This window comes from Natrix helvetica (assembly GCF_964273705.1).
Source record: "Natrix helvetica genome assembly, chromosome: 10".
Taxonomy (NCBI): Eukaryota; Metazoa; Chordata; class Lepidosauria; order Squamata; family Natricidae; genus Natrix; species Natrix helvetica.
In genome coordinates, this window is record NC_138561.1 from 15,853,931 (window position 1) to 15,876,382 (window position 22,452).

Genomic DNA, 22,452 nt, shown 5'->3' on the forward strand with positions numbered 1-22,452 from the left:
CGGCTTTTTACAGGGCGGGCCCAGGCCCCGAGCGAGAGCATTTACGCAGCGCCCGCAGCCTGCGCGGGTCTCTCCAAGGGGATCCAGCCGCGCGCAACGACGCCTCTTCCTCCTCTCCGCGCCGGGGGTCCGGCAGGTGGGGGGCGGAGGGACCCCCATCCAGGTGAGCGCGGGGAACCGGCCAGCAGGGCTTCGGAGGGGGGGTGGAGAAGGCGGAGGGAACCCCCCGGGAGAGGCGGGGCTCCTGCGGAGGCGGGGCGCGGAGGACCCAGTGCGTAAAGTTCGGGCTGAACGCGAATAAGCGGTGGAGACGGCAGCGGGGAGGGTCCTCCCGCCTTGGCGAGCGCGCGTGGGAACGAAGGAGGTGGGGGAATCCCCGAAGGTGGGTGGGAGGAAACTCGGTCCCCCAGTTGGGGGGGGGGAATCCCATGGAAGAGAAAAAAGGGGGGCTGCCAAAGTGCATTCCTGGGCGCAGACTTTGGAGAGAGCCCAAGCGCTCCCTTGCAAATCTGTGGTGGGCGACCTTAAACACTCAGTGCCACTTGGACCCCTCTCCCACAGAAGAAGAAAAAAAATCACCGGGAACCACAAAACTCTTTTTGACATCAAAAATGAAGATAGCACTGCATATAGTATTATTGTTTTACCTTTATGCTATGTATAATAATAATAATAAAAAACTCTAGCGTGTTGTCTTTATGAAATCAATGAACTGCTACAGAGAAAACAAATGTTTATTTCTGCATGCCACAAAAACATTTTGAACTCGGAAGGGGAAAAAAAAGATGAGTCAGAAACCTCAATAAGTGCTGGCATGTATTGCACATTGGCAGTTGTGACGCATATTTTGAGCGACTGGGAGCCGCAGCAGAGGGATGAAAGCCACATGTGGCTTCCAGAGCTGCGGGTTGCAGACCCCTGAACTGGGCTTAGGAATTGCACCCCCCCCCCTCCCATCTGCTGGCAGGAGATGCCAATCATCGTGGCATCTCATCATTTTCCCAAAATAGACCAGCGGCTCCGGTTCCTTTTTCAGTGTTGGAATTAATTGCCCCCTGCATGTTGAAAAGGCTGCAGCTGGTATATATGTTAGGAGACAGGTTCTCCCCTGGCCTGAGTTAGTTTTAAAATGCAAATGTTTACTATACAGCAATACTTGACTTACGAGCACAATTGAACCCCAACTTTCTATGGTTAAGTGTGACATTTGTTAAGTGAGTGTTGCCCCCCATGTTATGACCTTTCTTCCCCCAGTTGGTAAGCAAATCGCTGCAGTCCGTAAGTTAGTAGCCGAGTTGTAAGCAAACGTAGCTTCCTCGTTGACTTTGCTTGTCAAAAGGTCACAAAAGGTTAGGGTGACTACATGACCACAGGAATACTGCAAGCGTCATAAATATGAAACCGTTGCCAAGGGTCTGGATTTGGATCACATGACCTCAGGGTGGTATGTGGAAATAGGTCATAGGTTGGTTTCTTCCATTGCCGTTGTAGCTTTGAACAGTCACTAAATGAACTGTTGTAAGTCGAGGATTAGCTGTACTAAATTCTGTCCATGACCGCTCTTTGTTAAATTACATTTAACCGTCCTTCATTTTTATTACCTTTCATTTTGTCTGGATGCATATCATCCTAAGAGCTTTGTCCAAAGGATTACTGTATTTTTCAGAGTATAAGATGCGTTGGAGTATAAGACGCACCAAGATTTTGAAGAGGTAAATTTTAAAAAAAGTTTTTGCACTCTGCAGACCTTCCAAAAATGGCCCGTTTTTTGTCAAAAAAATGGGCATGCATAGCCTTTAGGAGGCTTATAGAGTGCTCCTGGAGGCGGGGGGGGGGCAAAAACGAGCAAAACCCAGCCCATTTTTCACACATTTGTGCCCTCCCTGGCCCCCAGGAGCACTCTACAAGCCTCCTAAAGGCTATGCATGGCCATTTTTGCAAAGGGGGCGGTGTTTCGGGAGGCCAAAAATGCTGTATTCAGTGTATAAGACGTACCCAAATTTTCACCCTCTTTTTTTGAGGGAAAAAGGTGTGTCTTATACTCCGAAGAATATGGTATACAGACCCTTTAAAGACAGCTGGCTGGACAGGAGTTGATGTCAATGTTTTTCTCTTCTCTCCAGATGCAGAAGTTTCTGCAGCTTTTCCGGCGACTGAAATCGGTTGTCCTTGGCATGGTCCATGTCAGAGCACTGCCAGGTAAATGCCTTCTGTTTGTTGTTTAAAAGACATAGGAAAAATTAGGACATTAACAAGGAGCAATGGGAAGGTAAAATATAGTTTTCCTCCTATTCAGTAGCATTAGCACTTATATACCGCTTCAGAGTGCTTCACAGCCCTCTCTAAGTGAGTCAGCATGTTGCCGCCAACAATCTGGATCCTCATTTTACCAACCTCGGAAAGATGGAAGGCTGAGTCAACTTTGAGTCAGTGAGAATCGAACTGCTGGCAGTTGGCAGAGTTAACCTGCAATGGTGCATTCTAACCACTTCACCACCCTGGCTCCGTAGACCAATTGATCCACCCACCTTGGTAGATGTAAAGTAAATCTCTAATACATTTATGTCTAACATCTCTCCCAACTGACCAGGAGTTCAAATTGGGGAACTTTTGTTTGCAAAGTATGGACAATACCAGTGGGTCCTTGCATTATATTGGACTGTGCCCATTAGGTTGGTCTGCCTCAGTTTCTCCCCATTTTCTTCTTCCACTGTGTTTACAGACCAAGTCTACCTTAAAACCTACTCCCAAAGCTGTATCAACTTATATGATCTAGTCTTGAAGGAAAGGAAATTCATAAATAGGATGGCCAGCACTTTGCGTTTATTTCTGAAGGCAGTCTATGTAATGTGAAATAGGGCTATCAAATTAACTCAGTTCAGTAATACACTTGAGTGCTTTTGTTAGAGACAAATTCCTTGTCTGTCTCACCACACTTGGCCAAATAAATAAATAAAAATATGGTTCTTTAATGCCAGAGGAAGTAATCAGTGTTGTTGTTGTTAGTTGCGACCTCATGGACAACGTTCCTCCAGGCCTTCCTGTCCTCTACCATCCTCTGGAGCCCATTTAAGCTCACGCCCACTGCTTCAGTGACTCCACCCACCACCTCCTTCTCTGTCGTCCCCTTCTTCTTTTGCCCTCCATCTTTCCCAGCATCAGGCTCTTCTCCAGTGAGTCCTTCCTTCTCATTAGGTGGCCAAAGGATTTGAGTTTCCTCTTCAGGATCTGGCCTTCTAAAGAGCAGTCAGGGTTGATCTCCTGTGGGACTGACCACCTTGCAGTCCAAAGATCACCTTGCAGTCCAAGGGACTTGCAGGAATCTTCTCCAGCACCATCGTTCAAAGGCCTCCATTCTTTGGCACTCAGCCTTTCTTATGGTCCAACTTTCACAGCCATCCATTGCAAGTGGGGAAACCATAATAATCAGCATGCAAGTGATTTAAAGAAAAGGTTTGGTGATTGTTTGCTTCCTTTTTGAAAGACTTGTCTTTGAGTACGGCAAAGTTTAATGAGTGTGCTGATGTATATCTGAAGTGGCATCTTCATCTTTGCAGGATCACCCTGTGGCACCTTGCCTTTGGCTCAGATCATTGAAGAAGCCTGTGGAGAGGCTGAAATGTACAGGGCTGCTGGTGTCGTAAGTCCTTTCTTTCCTGTTTTTGAATGTTCTTCATTCTTAATCTTACTTCTTCTATAGATGTGAGTGCAAAGCATTCAAGATAGCAAGGCCTGACTCATCTTGAGTGGGTTTGGAAGCTATGCAAGGCCAGGCGTAGCTAGCATCATGATCGCGATTGGACAATTATCAACATATCTTGAGATTCAACAGTTGAATGTTTAAAAATCATTCTAGAAAAAGACATTGGCAAACCATGTTTGCCGTGCCGCTAACAATATGCATGAACATCTTACATGTCATATGACTAAATGCCGAAGGTGCACGGAACAGTGTTATCTTCCCACCAAAGGTGGTCCCTATTTTTCTACTTACATTTTTACATGCTTTCGAACTGCTCGATTGGCAGAAGCTGAGAAAAGTAACGGGAGCTCACTCCATTATGTGGCGCTAGGGATTCGAACCACCGAACTGCCGACCTTTCTGATCGACAAGCTCAGCATCTTAGCCACTGAGCCACCGCATGCCTGTATTTCAGTATAACACACCTGTAATTTGCAGACTTGGGATGCAAGTCCATAATTCTTAATATTTTCCCCAACTCTGTTCTGGTTAACATTTAACTTTATAGGCTTTCTGGAGAATTGAAAAGCTTGCCTCTAATTTTATCACATTTTAGTTGGTAACTATTTCTTTTCGCAGCTGTCCCGAGCTTTTTCCTAAGCCCCGATTTGGGATAAGGAGTGCTGAAACTGAAATAGAAAAATAACTAAATCCACACACACACACCCCAAATAAATCACATGTGCATCATGCTTTTTTTTTAAGAGCGTGCAGACATGACTGATGAAAGCACATCTTCAGTTTTCTTTTTTTTTAAGGTGCCTCGTTTGATGCATTAGTGATTCTTTTTAAAAAGAACGTAATAAATATGGAAGATTTATAATGTTGGAGCGCATAAATGAAAACAAGTGAATGCTCAGACATGATGCCATCTGTGCTGAAAAATTATAGCTGCTCTGTGCTTGTTTTGCCAAACACAATCAAAATTGCCGTGACAAGATTATATGCGGTGACAGATCCCAAGGAGTTTAGAGCTCTCTTAGTCTTGCCAGCTTCTGATATCGTGGTCCTAAAAGAATTTTGGTAGTGGTGGGGAGGAAACACAGTGGCGTTTTTATAGAATTGCTAATATTTGTCTGTAAAATATCTGTAACTCATCATTAATGTTACCGGAGAAGCCATAACTTCAGATGTTGGTGATGTATTATCCCCAAGTATCTTTACTCAGTCCTAATTCTTCCTTCAAAATTTACCCATAGTGTGAAGAGAAGGGATTACTATTAATGAAAATGAGAGAAAGAGAGGGGAGGAAGAGGAGGAGCTAGAAGTAGGAGAAAGTTAAGGGAAGAAGGAAGGGGAAGGGGAAGGAGAAGAGGAAAGATGAAACTAGAGAAGGAAAGGAGGGAGAAAAGAAAGAGAAAACAAGGAGGTGTTACAAAAGAAGGAAGGGATGGTAAATAACGCAACCCAAAATGTCACATTATAACTTATTAAATGAAATAATAAATGTATAAGAATGATAAATGTAAAGAAGAATAACAATTATGTGAATGTATACTTAAAATGGTATGTAAGAGAATTAAAAAATAAAAAAATTCTTTGGGGGGAAAAAAAGGATTTTAAACCAGGGAAGGTAGATGAAGAGTCCAAAATCTTTTTACTTTTTCTCTGAAACCAGCAACCACCATTTCCCAGTTCATACATCACGAAGAAGTTTAGCTAATTGAGAACTTCAGAGGTTAATTATTACATGCTCGAAAGGAGGAATGAGAAAAATCAAAGTACACCAGTGTCCCCCCCCCCCACAAAAAAAAAACCCGTTCACATTAAGTCTTTATTAAGACCCTATTAAGTCAGGATGTGATCTTTCCAACCCAGCCAGCAAAATATATGAGATATATAGGATACATGAGATGGTGGAAGGAAGGCTGAATAGGGAGCCCAGTGCCTGTTTTCACTTTAGCAAGCTGCTTTGAAAGATATTGGGAAAATATCTTTCTCCATCATCTTCTAAGCTTTTGCTGTTCACTTCTGCGAAGTCTTCTACATAGAGAACTAGAAGTCTTTTATTTTCACGCCAGCAAGAAGCAACGGTGAGAAGCCCACTGCAACAGCAGCATTGCCCAAAAAGCATTAAGAGTTGTTAACCTAATTTTGAGAAGCTTCTTCTCCGGTAACATTGTATTGCTAACTAGGGCATATAAAAACCTTTGCCAGACCAATTCTCGAATACAGCTCATCTGCCTGGAATCCACACTGTACATCGGACATTAATGCGATTGAACGGGTCCAGAGATATTTCACGAGAAGAGTCCTCCACTCCTCTGCTCGCAACAGAAACCCTTATGCCACCAGGCTTGAAATTTTGGGCTTGGACAATTTAGAACTACACCGACTAAGATCTGACCTAAGTGTAGTACACAAAATTGTCTGCTACAACATCCTATCTATCAATGACTACTTCAGCTTCAACCGCATTAATACATGGACAAACAATAGATACAAATTTAACACAAACTGCTCCAAACTCGATTGCAGAAAATATGACTTCAGCAACAGAGTGGTCAACGCCTGGAATGCTCTACCTGACTCTGTGGTTTCATCCCCAAACCTCCATAACTTTAACACATACCTGCATTTTTGACCCTCGGCAACCAGCTTGCATTTACAACAGTTTACAGCATCGGGGGTCCCATGGCTACAATTTATTACGTTTTTGCCAAAAACCAGTATTGGATTCCCAGTTTTGCCCCATAGCGAACAATTGCTTCGCTTAAAGACTGTGGCATAACAAGCAGGCTTCATTACGGTCATAAGTCAGGAAGTACCTTTCCTGTCTATCTGCTTCGTAGTAGTTCTGATTCCTTTTTCTCGAGCCGTTTTCCGAAGTTCTTCTGACTTGAAATAGCGTCTTCTGCATTTATTCCCACAGGACGGCTTGATTGTTGAAAATATGCACGACCGGCCTTACACATTCGACGTTGGTGCAGAGGTTACAGCAGCTATGGCGGTGATTTGTGCCTCGGTAAAACGGGCGTGTCCCACCCTCCCTGTTGGGGTTCAGATACTTTCTGCTGCAAATCAGCAAGCTTTAGCTGTTGCCCTTGCGTCAGGTAAATGAAGGAACTTCCTTCTCCTCCTCCTCTTCTTCTCCTTCTCCTCTTCTTCTACTTATCCTCCTCCTCTTCTTTTCTTCTTCTCCTCCTCTTCCTCCTCCTCCTTTTACCATATCTGACATCAGATGTTGGTGATCCTATTTTTATCAACAGCAAACCTATCTAATTGGTAAAACCCAACAGCTGTTCGTCTCCCTCCCTGATGTCTGACTCTGAAGGCAGCTGATAACTGGCACACTGCTCTGGCTCCCTCTCTGCCTCTGATACAGAGCCCTCATCAGAGCCTTCCCCAGACCTCAGGACTGGCCCATGTTCCTCCCCAACCTCCTCACTATATGGGAGGGAACTCACTACTCCCCCTTTCGGCTCACTGCAGGAGACCATCCAGGCAGAAAACCATATTTTTAATGTTGCCTTTATTTATTTATCAGCACAAATACAACACACACACACACACACACACACACACACACACACATTACTGTAGGTTTCCTTAGAGGAGCAAGTGCTTCATATGACTCAAATGCTTCTCGTTATGGCTTTTATGGAGTAGTTGCTTGCTTCAAGCATGGTACACAAGAGGGATGCGAGCAGGGTCGTTTTTCATTTCCTAACCTTTGTTTTTCTACCACTGTGGTCTCTTTTTTTATTATTATTATTTCCAGCAAAAAAAAAAATCCATTAAGGAGTGACAGATGGAATAGCTGCAAAGTTGTATTTATGATTGTCGTTTGTCGTGTTTCTACCCTCCCGTCTTCTCCGGCAGCCCTTCCTATTTTTCAGCACAACAAAAGCAATTCACTTAAAATAATATATCAACTTTGTCCCGAGAAAGACACAAGTTGCAACACATTTTGCTGTCTTTTCATGAAATAAATTACGTTATAGCACCAACTTGAGAGCTGCGACTTTCTCTTTGTGATTATTTAATGCTCGTTCTCCCGGCCTCTGTATTCTCCTGATGTTGGCATAATTCCTAACTTTACAAAAAAAGAAAACAAAAATCAGCTCTAGGAGAACACAGTTCAAAGGCCTGGATTGTGCCGTAAGCTTTCTGATCCCTACTCCTCCTCCTTCCGTCCTGCACACCCTTTGCACAACTTTTGTTGGTGCAGAGTTTTATTAGTAGCAGATTGAAAACTCAGTGTAAATACGTCTTATCGGGACATCAAAGTGACTTTCTTCTTGGTGCATTTCACAGCTGACTGCGGATAATATTAACATGAGTGTTACCGGTACTAGTGGTGCAATGGAGCTCAGTTCTTCATTTGAGGATGGAAAATAATTAGGGGAACCGAAGGCATTACAAGTAAGTCCTCAACTTAAGACCACAACGGACCCTAAAATTAATCACGTGAAGTGAAAAAAAATAATTGAGCGGATTTGTCCCATCTTACGACTTTTCTTGCCCCAGTTAAGTTGAATCGCTGCCATTGTTAAATGAGTCACATGGTTGTTAAGTGAATCCGGCTTCCCCATTGACTTTGCTGGTCGGAAGGTCGCAAAATGACTCCTGAACAGTGCAACCGTCGTGAGTCCGTTGTCAAGCATCTGAATGTCAAATGACATGACCATTGGGGATGTTGCAATGGTCATAAGGGTGAGACAGCGGTCTTAAATCACTATTTTCAGTGCCGTTGTAACTTTGAAGGGTCACTGTTGTACTGTTGTAAGTCAAGAACTACTTGTATTTTGCATGTACAGGTAGCAATAGCCCTTAGACTTATACACCACTTTACAGCCCTCTCTAAGCAGTTTACAGAGTCAGCCTATTGCCTCCAAACAATCTGGATCCTCAGTTTACTGATCTTGGTAGTCCTTGACTTGCAATCAGTTGCTTAGTGACTCAGCCTTCCATCCTTCCACGATGGGTAAAATGAGGACCCAGATTGTTTGGAGGCAATATGCTGACTCTGTAAACCGCTTAGAGAGGGCAATAAAGCACAGTGAAGTGGTATATAAGTCTAAAGCTATTTTCCTTCCTTCCTTCCTTCCTTCCTTCCTTCCTTCCTTCCTTCCTTCCTTCCTTCCTTCCTTCCTTCTTTCCATTGTGGAACAGGGGTTAGAATGTAGTATTGCCGACTGACTCTGCCCACAGCCAGGAGTTCGATTCTGACCGGCTCAAGGTTGACTTAGCTTTCCATCCTTTCTGAGGTGGGAAAATGAGGACCCAAATTTTTGGGGGGCAATAGGCTGACTCTGTAAACCACTTATGGAGGACTGTAAAGCACCGTGAAGTAGTATATAGGACTAATACATCTAAGTGCTTATTGTTATTCCAAGCTATAAAGATTCCCCTGAAAGCTACCGATGACCCTGTTCCGGAGCTCTGATGCCTGCACGCACACGCACACACACACAAACACACACCAGGATGATATGACTGCGTTTCATTATAACCTGATATAACCTGTTCAGTGAGGTGGACTTTGGTACGGATAGACTTTTTAGTCTTTGCAAAAGGGGAACAATAAATCACCAACCTTTTTCACAGGTTTATTGTAGGGTTATAGTCAAGGCTACGGTTTTCCCAGTTGAAATGGATGGCTGTGAAGTATGGTGTGAACTAAGGAAGGCTGAGCGCCAAAGATTGGAGGCCTTTGAAGCATGGTGCTGGAGAAGACTCCTGCAAGTCCCTTGGACTGCAAGTCCATCCAAATGGTTAGTCCTAGAGGAGATCAACCCTGACTGCTCTTTAGAAGGCCAGATCCTGAAGATGAAACTCAAATATTCTGGCCACCTAATGAGAAGGAAGGAATCACTGGAGAAGAGCCTAATGCTGGGAAAGACGGAGAGCAAAAGAAGAAGGGGATGACAGAGAATGAGGTGGCTGGATGGAGTCACTGAAGCAGTCGGTGTGAGCTTAAATGGGCTCTGGGGGATGTTAGAGGACAGGAAGGCCTGGAGGAACATTGTCCATGGGGTCGTGATGGGTCAGACATGAGTTCGCAACGAACAACAACAAAGGTTAAGATCCAGTTCCATATATTTATAAAAATTTAAGATTTTATCACATGAAAGATGTGAAAATTGTAGGGCTGATGGAAATACGTTTAGCGCTTTGGACAACATGCATTTGAAGGCACCATGCCAGTCAGACATCCTTTGTCAAAGCAATAATTAGACTTTAATTTGCTTTAGGTGCATTTCAGACAGAAAGGTTGACTGCATATTTTAACGAAGCTGACTTACTTTATGGCTGGAGCATTAATAATCGAAAAATTCTACCCACAGAGCCTTGGCTGTGCTTGGCTGGCACGGTGAATTAAAATTTAAGCGTTTCATTTGTACGGTATATGGCGTATGTATAAAAGATGATTAATATTGAGAACATATATTACTTTTATACGTTTTTTAAAAGTATCTTGATGTTGACTGTGACAGATGAATTGTCTATTATATCTAACATCTGTTCTCTAGCTTTGGCACTACTTTTTCTATTACATTTTGTTTTCAGAAACGATAATGGCATTTTCCCCCCTTTAGCGTTGCAGATGATTGCAATGGTTGCTTTACTTAAACAATTAGGCACTTCAGTCAATAAGCAAAATTGATTAGACAGCAGATATGTCTTCATATTAAAGTGCACTTTATAACTCGGCTGTTTTGTTTTCTCTAATATTTTTCTTATAATTTTTAAAAAGACTTTAAATGCAAATGTGCTTTTTTAAAAAAGAACTTAGGGGTGGCTCTTCGTATTCATTTACTCTGAATTAAGGTGACTGCTGAGCATTTTTTTCCACATTTGTGCAACTTCTAGTACAGTCCTCGAATTACAAGAGTTCATTTAGTGACCTGTTGTGACCCAGCAGGATCCTTTGCAGCTGCTGAGCGACTCAGATAGCGACAAACCCTATGAGTCGGCTATGGAGGAGGTGGAGGACCCTGGGCAGGGTTCAGACGCAGAGCAGGGACCAGAGAGGCTGGTTGGCCACCAGGAGGTGCCTGAGGCATGGAGCAGTGGGGAAAACCGGAGGGAGTTTGTCTCTGATGCCAGATTAAGAAAGGCAGAGAAACGAAGGCAACAGTTGCTCCGGAGACAAGCTCCTAAGAGATAATGAAGCTCAGGTGGTTGTTGCGTGGCCCCTCCCAAGAGCTTATATAAACAGAGATTTTGGGAGGAGACTTCTTGCAGGACACAACCGTTCAAAGTAATCTGCAGTACATCTGGCCTGATCTGTTTCCGTTTGTAACACGCTGGAGAAGCTGTTATCTGTATTGGGTCGGAGTCTGGGTTGCTGCCAAGGTTCTTATCTGTGAGTTCGTGTTTGGACTTTCAGCCACCAAGATTGTAGTCCTGTTATTAAAGTGTGGCATCCAGCTAAGCCTGTGTCGGCATTCATTACTGGACGGAGGGGGGTCAGAACAGTGACCATTCAAAGTTACAACGGCCCTGAAAAAAGTGATGTTTTTCACTCTTATGACCATTGCAACATTCCCATGGTCATGACCAAAATTCAGATGCTTGACAACTGACTCATATTTATGACATGTCCCAGGGTCATGTGGTCTCCTTTTACGACCTCCTGACAAAGTCAGTGAGGAAGCCAGATTAACTTAACAACTGTGTTACTAATTTAAGAACTGCACTGATTCACTTAATAACCGTGGCAAGAAAGGTCATAAAATGGGGTAAAATTCATTGAACGAATGTCTCACTTAGCAACAGAAATTTTGTGTTCAGTTGTGGTCGTACGTCAACGAATACCTGTAGCTGTGAAGTATACGAAGATTTCTGTAACTTTTGGTGCCATTTGGATTCTTGATTTTATGCAAGTCAAGAATCCAAAAATAAAATCCACCCGAATCCAAAAATGTGCAGCTTCTGTTTTCAGCATCTGACAACATACGTATGAAGAACGGCTGCAGGATTTGGGTTTGACTAGTCTAGAGAAAAGAAGAACGAGGGCGGACATGATAGCATTCCAGTATTTGAGAGGTTGCCATGAAGAGGAGGGGGTCAACTTATTTTCCAAAGCAGCAGAGTGCAGGACAAGAAACAATGGTTGGAAACTAATCAAGGAGAGAAGCAACCTGGAATTAAGGAGTAATTTCCTAACAGAACAATTAACCAGTGGATGAGCTTGCCTTCAGAAGTTGTGGGTGCTTCATCATTGGAGGTTTTTAAGAAGAGACTGGACTGTCACGTGTCTGAAATGGCATGGGGTCTCCTGCTTGAGCAGGGGGTTGGACTAGAAGACCACCAAGGTCCCTTCCAGCTCTGTTCCGATTCTGAACAAAGTGATCAATCCTACTGCTAGGAAGAGTAGGAACAGGAATAAAGAAATAAAAGAAGCTCATAAGGATGGGCAGTTGTCTTAAAATTACTGCCCTCGCAAGGAGTTTGAGGGACTCCAGATCTCTTTCTTGATTTTAGGGATGCCTATAGAGGACAATCATTTGTCTTTAACCCCAAGTGTTAATATATTTCACTGGCTTATCCGGAAGTGTGTTTCCTCTTGGTGTTTTTTTTTCCTTGTTTCTGAGCGGGAACACACTGAGCGTTTCTCCTGGGTCTGGAACCGTTTGCCAAGCTGTCTTCCCAACTGTTTCATTATTAACAGGTGTACCATGTGTTTTTCAGCAGTGCATAATTTCCTGCACAGAGTTCCTGATTTAATTTACCACATCTGTTTGAGGCTGCATAGAATAATGTGCGTTGTTGACTTGCGGACTGTTCCTGGCATCGGTAAAGATATGCAACCATAAATGTCTCCTGCTCGGCAGCTATTATTTTGCTTAACTTCTTGATAATGCTCAAAAGCACTCCGGTCCCATTTCTTACAAACACTTCTTCTTCTCCTCCTTCCCTTCTCTTGTTTCTTTCCTATCTGATGTTGTAATTGAAAAATTAGACCACGTTAACGTTAATGACTTGTATCCTGCTCTTCTAATGCGCTGCAGTTGGTAATCTGGTTTATAAAGTTGCCTGCATTGTGATCATCATCTAAAGCAGGGGTCAGCAACCTGCGGCTCTGGAGCCACATGTGGCTCTTTCATCCCTCTGCTGTGGCTCCCTGTCACCGGTCGCCTCCACCATTGATAGGGCTTTCGGTTAGGACAGGTAGAGGGAAAAGGATGCTGCATTAGGAGGGGACTCTATGGTGGGAGAACTCTAGGATGATCCGAGAGTTTCCAGCAATCAAATGAGACTGCTGGGCTTACAATACACCAAAGTCTCCCTTTCTTTGAAACCTGACAGTGTAACGTGTTGCGCTAAAGAGCAACCTTTTAGCAAAATAAAACAGTAAGAAGTTGTTCATACAAGCTGCTGAAAGAGGAGACACTGGCTTGTTAAAATGGGTGATGTCAGAAATCTCCTTGTGCTACAACATTTATCTTTTGTTTCATTGACAATTCTTGAGTTTGCATCCTAGAAACACAGCCTGGTCACATTTGTTTTGTAGAGGTGTTCCTTTGGGGGGTGTTCTTTTAAAATTATATGCAGAATTGCGAGGTTACCACATGCATTCTTAAAATAACTTTACGTGGTAAGAGATGGGAGGAGGAGGGGGAGAGGGAGAAGGAGAAGAAGAAAAATGAAGAAGAAAAAGAGGAGGAGGAGGAGGAGAGGAAAATGAAGAAGAAGAAAAGAAGAAGGAAGAAGAGAAAGATTGAACTGACATTTTATTCCCACAACATCTTTATCTGTGTTTAGCTTGCTTGGTCTTTCTAACATAACCTATTTTGTTTTGGGCATCATCTGGGAAACGTAATTAGACATAATTGGGGACCAAGCAGAATTAATTAGCTTTATCAACAGCACTGATTATTTATTTGTTTATTGCTATTTCTAGGTGCGGATTTTGTTCGAGTTGAAGGCTTCATTTTCTCTCAGGTGGCTGACGAAGGGATTCTGAACGCTTGCGCTGGGAACTTGCTAAGATACCGCAAGCAAATCGGAGCCGAACACATCCAGGTTTTTGCTGATATTAAAAAGAAGCACAGGTAAACGGGATGCCTTCTGAAAACAATATGCCTGAAAACTGCATTCCGACCTGTGTGGCTTTAATTTCTAAAGTCTCTTAAATGTTCATTTTTTATTATTTTATCATATACTGTCTGCTATGGACAGTAAGGCACTATCATGGTGAGCAAAATATTAACTAATTTCATAAATAAATCAATATTTACTTGGCCACAGGAGCCACTTAAGATAAGAACTACTTCTCCTTTTCTTCTGCCTCTTCCTCCTCCTCCTCTTCTTTCTCCTCCTCTTCCTCCTCTTCTTCTTCTTCTCCTCTTCCTCCTCCTCCTCCTTCTGGCACAGGGAATAGGCTTGGAAGGGATCTTGAAGGGTTTCTAGACCAACTTCCTGCTCAAGCAGGAGACCTTATGCTATTCTGGACAATTGGTTGTCCAATCTCTTGAAAACCCCAATAATGGAGCCCCAATAACTTCTGGAAGCAAGGGGTTCTATTGACTCTTCGTTCTCCCTGCCAGGAAATTTCTCCTTAGTTCAAGGTTAGATCTCTCTTTAAAGACCTCCCACTTGTAACTTCTTGTCCTACCCTCAGGTGCTTTGGAGAACAGGTTGATCCCATCTTCTCTGGGTCAGCCCCTCAAAGTATTGAAAGACAGCTATCAAGTCATCCCAAACCCTTCTCTTCACTAGATTAGACATTAGCTACTTCCCTCAACTGTTCATAATAAAGTTTAGACTCCAGGCCCCTTATCAACTTTGTTGCTCTTCTCTGCATTCTTTCTAGGATCTCAACATCTTTTTGTGTGTGTGTATTGTGGTGACCTTCTTGTTTCCATGCACATCATTCACAAATGACAAAGTTCCTATTTACCAAGTGAATCTTTAGGTGAGATATGGCAGCGAAGGACATTAGTTAAAGAAACTCTGGAAGAGTTTGAAACAGCGTGGAATGCCCTTGCATTCTTATGTGTGAATACATGTGAATACAACAATGTCCTTGTTTTCTGACCACATCGCTGATTAAATTGAACAGCTGCCACAAATCTAGCAATAAAGGGAACTGTTTTAGTATTTATGCAGTGCATTAAGCTGCAGCATAACCTATTCAATTTTGGCTTGGAGTATTGCATGAACTGGTCATGATATACTATATACACAGTACGAGATGATGTTGTGCAACATATGAACTGAGCCAGTTGAACCACAACTTTGTGAATACACAAATCCAGCTGTCATCATCAGCACCATTCTATCCCATTATAGATAGATAAATAATGTGGGGCAGTTTGGTATAGTGCAGGGGTGGGAAACTTTGGCCTTTTGATGACTTGTGAACTTCAACTCCAAGAATTCTTCAGCCAGCATGGATTCTGGGAGTTGAAGTCCACGAGTCATAAATGGGCCAAGGTTCCCCACTCCTGGTGTAGTGCCTAAGGCATCAGATTAAAAACTGGGAGATCATGAGTTCTAGTCCCACATAGAGTTACCTAACCCCTTCTGAAAAACCTAGTAAACTGCAGAGACTAATCTAGGCAGTCCCCCAAAACTGGACATGTTGAAGAGATGATAGATGGATAGATGATAGATAGATAGATAGATAGATAGATAGATAGATAGATAGATAGATGATAGATAGACAGACAGACAGACAGACAGACAGACAGACAGATACAGTAGATAGATAGATGATAGCTGGATAGAGATAGATGGATGGATGAATGGATGGATAGATGATAGATAGATAGATAGATAGATATAGATAGATAGATAGATAGATAGATAGATAGATAGATAGATAGATGGATAGAGATGGATGGATGGATGGATGGATGGATGGATAGATGAGAGAGAGAGAAAGAGAGAGAGAGACATAATGGATAGACACAGAGTGGTGTAGTAGCCTATCAGTGAAGATGTTCACTTCCTATTAGGAATGTTGAGAGTTCAATCCTAGACAGTGACAGATTTTCTCTTTCCTAGGGCACAAAGAAAAAAAATATCTGCTGTGAACTCTGCATGGCATCAGGAAGGGCATCTGGCCAGTAAACGCTCAGCTCCATCCATTCACCTAACTCTACCCTGAATTAAGGGATTGCAAGGTCATAAAAATGAAGTTATGGATGGATGGATGATAAAGAGATATAGATGTAGATCTAGAGATATATAGACAGACTGGTGTTTCAAAGTGGCAAACATATCCTCATATCTAAGGAGTATCTAATATTTCTACCTCCTATGTTCATGATTCTCTGTGAGATCGGTTGAACTGAGACAGAGCTCCAAGACACCTTGCCAGCTTTCATACCTGAGGGAGGCCTAGAACTCACTGACTCCTGGTTTTATCCAGCACCTTCTGGCAATCTTATGTTTTGACAATGACTAATCAGGAAATACCATTGCACTTGCCCTTGATATATCAAATCAAGGAAATTATAAGGAATTGGTATAAGAAGAGACCTCATGAGTAAAGTGACCACTGATAACTTTACAAAGGTTGTATCCGTGTTCTCCCCAGTGCTCATGCCCTGACAGCTGACGTCACGGTGGCGGAAACCGCGAAGGCTGCTGAATTCTTTCTGGCCGATGGGGTTGTGTTGACTGGGATTGCAACTGGATCAGAGGCGGATCCCAAAGAACTAGAAGGCAAGAACTGTAAAGGCCACACGGAGGGATTCCAATGGTTGTTTGTTTGCTTGGTTATTTATGTATGAGGACATTTCTACATCACCTCCCTCAAAAGACACCGCTCTGCTCCTGTCATCTTTGTAAAACCTTACTTTTCAAAATCCCGTTGCTGCTTCTTCAGATCTGCTGAAATCTGTCTGTCTGTCTAGATCAAGGGCATCAAACTGAATTTCATTGAGGGTTGTGTTTGACGTTGGGGGGCCTGGGGGCCGGACTAGTTCCACATTCACTCATTGAGGCTCTGTTTTCGGTCATGATAGCCTACTGCAGCCCTCTGCCAGAGAAAACGGAGCCCAGGGGGCACACACGGCCCTCCCGAGCTCTGTTTCCACTGGCAGAGGCACTGTGGGCTGGTTCATCCCTGTTCCCAGGGTGGCCCCAGGGGGCAGATCTAAGCACCCCCATAGGCTGGATCAAGCCTGTGTGCCTTGGTTTGATACCCCTGGTCTAGATGGATGGATGAATGGATAGATAGATAGATAGATAGATAGATAGATAGATAGATAGATAGATAGATAGATGATAGATAGATAGAGATAGATGATAGATAGATGATAGATAGATGATAGATGGATGGATAGATGGATAGATAGAGATAGATAGAGATGGATGATAGATAGATGATAGATAGATAGATAGATAGATAGATAGATAGATGATAGATGGATGGATAGATGGATAGATAGAGATAGATAGAGATGGATGATAGATAGATGATAGATAGATGATGGTAGATAGATGGATGGATGGATGGATGGATGGATGGATGGATGGATGATAGGTAGGTAGGTAGGTAGGTAGGTAGGTAGATACTGTAGATAGAGATAGATACCATAGATAGATCTGTCTGCTGTCTGTCTGTCTATCTATCTATCTATCTCATCTATCTATCTCATCTGTCTGTCTGTCTATCTCGTCTGTCTGTCTATCTATTTATCTATCTATCATCTATCTATCTATCTATCTATCTATCTATCTATCTATCTATCTATCTATCTATCTATCTATCCATCTATCTATCTATCTATCTATCTCTTCTATCAGTCTATCATCTACCTCCCTCCCTCCCAATCTTTACTGAAAAAGCAAATATTTCCAAATATCAAAATATAAACTATAGTGAGCTGCTTGAGTCTTCCACTGTGTGATTTCATTTGGATCCATTTTAATGTCAGAACTGTATAAAGCGTCATAAGGATCACTAGTCCACCTCTCTGCAATATGCAGGAAAACTAATTAAACCATCTGTGGGAGACAGTCATCCAGGATGTTCTTAAGAGTCTCTCTGTGGGGATAGATGGGTGGTTTTAAAAGTCTGATCAATAAATAAAAATAAACCCTCAGCAACAGAGAATCTACAACCTCTATAGGTAGATTATTTCACTATTGGATCTCCTGAGGCTTTTCCTCCTATTTAAATTAAATTTTGGTAGCTGCAACATAAAATTGGTTCTACTTATGTGGACTATGAAAAATATTTCTTGAGCGTGTTCTTTATAGGTTATCTTTAAGTAGTTCATTTAAAAGCAAATATTATTAGCACCTTTTCTGGCCGTAACCAGTTAGGGCAGCTATGTTGGTTTTCATATGACATGCTTGAACTTAATTTGAAGTATATAACTGTATAATAGAGGGTATATATTTCTCATTTTTCTTAATTAAATAAAAAGGGGGGGAAATAGAAAGGTCTAATTACTGATAGCTGTAAGGCATTAATAACGGCGCTCTTTATAATCTTTTCAAAACCTTCTTTTGAAAGGTTTTGACTAATAAAAATATTAAAGTGCAGAAGGTGGGAAATACTATATATAGCTCGGAAATGGATGCTCCGTTGGGAAAAACAACATCTTCAGAAATGTTGCACCAGCGATAAGGTCTAAACATGAATGCAAACAGTTCAATTGGAGGTTCGTTGTGTTTTATTTTTCTTTTGAAATAGTTGAGAAAGGGATAACAGAAATACAGGGCAAATGCTTGTTTCAGGACAGGGAAAGAGATAGAAATAGAGACAGACTGATGGAGATGGAAATGGAGGAAGATACACATGGATGGATGGATGGATGGATGGATGGATGGATGGATGGATGGAGAAAGGAGATGGGTGGATATAGGTAGGTAAGTAGGTAGCTAGGTAGCTAGGAGAGATGTATGGAGAAGATAGATATGAGGATACAAAGAAAGAGAGATGAAATAGATTGATAGATAGATGATAGATAGATGATAGATATATAGATGATAGATACGGATGGAGAGAGAATGATAGATGTATAGATTAGAGAGAGAGAGATACAGAAAGAGATATAGATAGGTAAGTAGATATATGGATGGAGAGAGAAAATGGATTTATAGATATTAAAGATAGATAGATGATAGATAGATGATAGATAGATAGATGATAGATAGATAGATAGATAGATAGATAGATAGATAGATAGATAGATAGATGATAGATGTATAGATTAGAGAGATACAGAAAGAGATATAGATATATGGGTGGAGAGAGAAAATGGATTTATAGATATTAAAGATAGCTAGATAGCTAGATGATAGATAGATAGCTAGATAATAGATAGATATAGATAGATACTGTAGGTAGGTAGGAAGGAAGGTAGATAGATAGATGATAGATAGATAGATGATAGATAGATAGATAGATAGATAGATAGATAGATAGATAGATGAAAAGATAAAGGGAATGAGAGAGAGTTACATCTGCCTGAGGACATTCAGTGTTTCTTCAGCGACAAGAATGATCTCACAAGTAACCAAGATTAGAGAAACCCTAAACGCTGCCGTTCTGTACGATGAAAATAGATCAGAGGGGGCTTAGTGGGCAGGGTTTTCTTCAGGAAAAAGGAAAAAGAAAAGAAAAGAAATGGCCATGTAATCGTCCTACGCGAGCAAATTGATCCTGACTCTCCCTTTGGAATTCCTGCAGCTGCTTAAGCATAGACTGTTTGGGTGCCTTTCATCATCTGACCGAATAAGCCCATTGAGCAGCTTACACCGATGGGCTTTTTTTTGATTTTCGCACTTGTCTCTATGAGAGCTGCGTTGAAAAGGGGTGAGATTATATTATCTCATTTCCAGCATGGGTAATGCTGTTTTTGGCACCAGTCATAGGGCAGGAGAGTCAGAGCATTGGGCTGTTGGTGGTGGTTTTGCTGGAGAGAGTAAAACAAGTTTTATTCTAAATTCCATTACGCATTTTCTTCTTTGCTTTCTCCAGAAGTCAGATCTGCGGTGAAGATTCCAGTACTGGTGGGGTCTGGTGTGACTTTGGATAATGTGAAGGACTACTTAACTGCAAATGCCTTGATCATTGGTTCCTATTTCAAGAAAGAAGGACATTGGGCAAATGGCATCGATCTGGATCGTGTGAAGAAGTTTATGGATTATATTGGCAAACTAAGAGTGTAAATTTGTTCGTTTCTGCTGTCAGTTTACAATTGAAGCATAACTGTACCACCTCTTTTATCTTGCAATTTTCCAAGTCTTTTTATACTTAAGACAGAGGATTTTTTTTTCTGAATTCAAAAGTAAAGGCACACGTGAAGCACAAATATATTTTCATCTCCCTGTATTAGATGGAACACTGGAGGAAAAATATATAGGGAGAATGGTTCTGAAAATATTATGAGAGTAGATCACATGGAAAGCTGATAAAATTCCAGGGTCCATATAACAAGAAACTCTTAGCCTTATAGCCCAATTGGAAGGAAAAATACTTATATATACTTTTACATTAATAAAAGGTAACATTTAAAATTATCTGTGTAAATTGTAGTAATTCGTGTACATAAAACGTACAGGTATTTTTCAGATTGAGTTACCAATAAACAACATTTGCTGAAATTTCGGATGAACTCCGATTTTGTCTGTTACACCCGAAGTTTGCTGCATAGAAGCATGTAAAAATGCAAAGTTTCCCTGTATTTTAAGTTGGGAATCTGCTGCTCCAACTACCAAATGATTGAGATCAGATAGATTACAGGTGTGTCCTTGGCAGAGTTATAGCTATTACAAGAGGCAAAATAAAAAAGAAAACACTTGCCCATGCCATTCCGAGAAATAGAACCTGAATCCGTGACTTCTAACTGGTGACATGAACATTCAACATCGTCAACCAAAAGGTACGATTACTCTCTCTTCTCTCCTAATTAAAGCACTGGAAGCCATGATCCTACGTCTTCAGAGTTTTTTGTCAGTGTATATACTGGTAATCCTTGATTTATGACCACAAATTTGAACTGGTGGTTCCGTTACTAAGAGATGCAGTTCATTGGTGGGATTCAAAAATTTTTACTACCAGTTCTGTGGGTGTGACTTTGTGGGTGTGGCAGGGGAAGGATACTGCAAAACCCCCATTCCCTCCCACCCCACTAACCTGCTTTCCAGCTCTGTTTTGCTGTTCAGGGCAACAAAAGATCAGCTGGGAGGCAGCAGGGGCGGGGCCAACCTCTTTGCCGGTTCTCCGACCTACTCAAAATTTCCTCTATCAGTTCTCCAGAACCTGTCAGAACTGGCTGAATACCACCTCTGATGGAAGGGAAGGATACTGCAAAATCCCCATCCCCCTCCCAACCCACTAACCTGCTTTCCAGACCCGTTCTCTTGTTCAGGATAACAGAAGATCAGCTGGGAGGCAGCAGGGGCGGGGCCAGCCTCTTTGCCGGTCCTCCGAACTACTCAACATTTCTGCTACCTGCTCTCCAGAACCTGTCAGAACTGGCTGAATACCACCTCTAATGCAGTTGTTAATCTAATTGGGAGGCAACCCAAATGTATCTGCAAGTAGGGGCCTCCGGTTGAGAATGGGCGCACCTGATGTAGGAGAGGGGTCTGTGCATTGGCCCTTCTGGCCATAACTGTTCTCTACTGGACCTGAGAAGCTAGAAAGACCCTCCCGTTGTACACCATTTCCAACTCATCTGGGAGGATGTTCATCTCATCCATTTGTCACACTGAATCTTCATAAGCTTCTTGGAAGCGCACATTGTTGGCAAGAGAAATGGCAGGTCCAGTCGTGGTTCGTGTTTTTGACAGTTTATCAAGGTTATAGAGTACAGATTTCCTTTGGGGGAAATTAGTTCTTTGGTTTACAAAAGTACTTGGCTGTAAATATCCATAAAAATGACAATTTGGTCAGCTGTATTTATTCCTAAGCAGGTCAAAGGACATCAGCATGTTCAGCTACATAAATCTGTTAGGTACAGCCCAGAAAATCTCATGCTTCCAAATGGCATGGATTTTTCTTTCTAGGCTTGAAGAATGTGGCACAATAATTGCTGGAAATAAAGTGTCTGGATTGTGGGAAAACCTCTGTACAATCTTTTATTTCCAGAACAGATAACTAGTCTAGAAAGAGAAAGGGAGGGAGGGGGGAATGGATATGGAGTGAGGAAGGGAAATGAAAGTAAGTCTGTCTCTGTCTCTGTCTGTCGGTCTCTCTTTCTGTGCCTCTCTGCTCCCCCTCTATCTCTGTCTCTGCCTGTCTGTCTGTCTCTCTGTGTGTCTCTCTGTCTCTGCTTCTGCCTCTCTCTTTCTCCCTCTCCTCTCTCTCATATCCTAAGGGGATTTTGCTCCTCCCCTCCCAATAGTAAAATTAGGCAGGGCAATTACCCAAAGTCATGATTGGAAGTTCCCTTGGGTACTATAAGGATATACTCAAAGTTCTCAGAAATCTTACCAGAAAAATACTGCAGCAGCTGGCAAGATAGAGGCCTGTCACTTCCCCATGAGTAAACTCTTGCCATTGCCTGGCATGTTCCGCCTGGGCTGCTGAAAAAGGAGAGGCCAAAAACCCATAGTTGGTGCCGACGGAAGTGCCATAAATTGGTGAGAACAGATTTATCGAGTAGGGTTATATTGGGAAATACCCAATCAAGGAGGGAGGTCTCAAGCAGAGAATTAGCCTGGCATCCTTGCACAGCTGCAAAAGACTCAGGACTGATCCCTGCTTAAGTTCGCTAGAACATTATCTATCTATTTCCAGGAGAAAGCAGACAGCCTGGGAAGATTCCTGTATAACAGGCAGAATATAA

General features: G+C 42.2%; 1 protein-coding gene across 3 annotated transcripts; it reads left to right on the forward strand.

Moving 5' to 3' along the window:
- Positions 1–46: 46 nt before the first annotated feature.
- On the forward strand, positions 47–20,587 carry LOC309397323 (uncharacterized protein F13E9.13, mitochondrial-like). 3 transcript variants are annotated; one of them, XM_081963243.1, is made up of 7 exons: positions 47–163; positions 2,124–2,199; positions 3,558–3,640; positions 6,615–6,795; positions 13,596–13,746; positions 16,239–16,366; positions 19,638–20,587. In XM_081963243.1, exons 2-7 carry the CDS (start codon positions 2,124–2,126, stop codon positions 19,826–19,828), a joined length of 810 nt encoding a protein of 269 aa, XP_081819369.1. In that variant the 5' UTR covers positions 47–163; the 3' UTR covers positions 19,829–20,587. The 3 variants fall into 3 exon arrangements, with proteins under 3 accessions (XP_081819369.1, XP_081819370.1, XP_081819371.1); XM_081963244.1 differs by lacking the exon at positions 47–163 and adding an exon at positions 302–382; XM_081963245.1 differs by lacking the exon at positions 47–163 and adding an exon at positions 304–364.
- Positions 20,588–22,452: the final 1,865 nt, after the last annotated feature.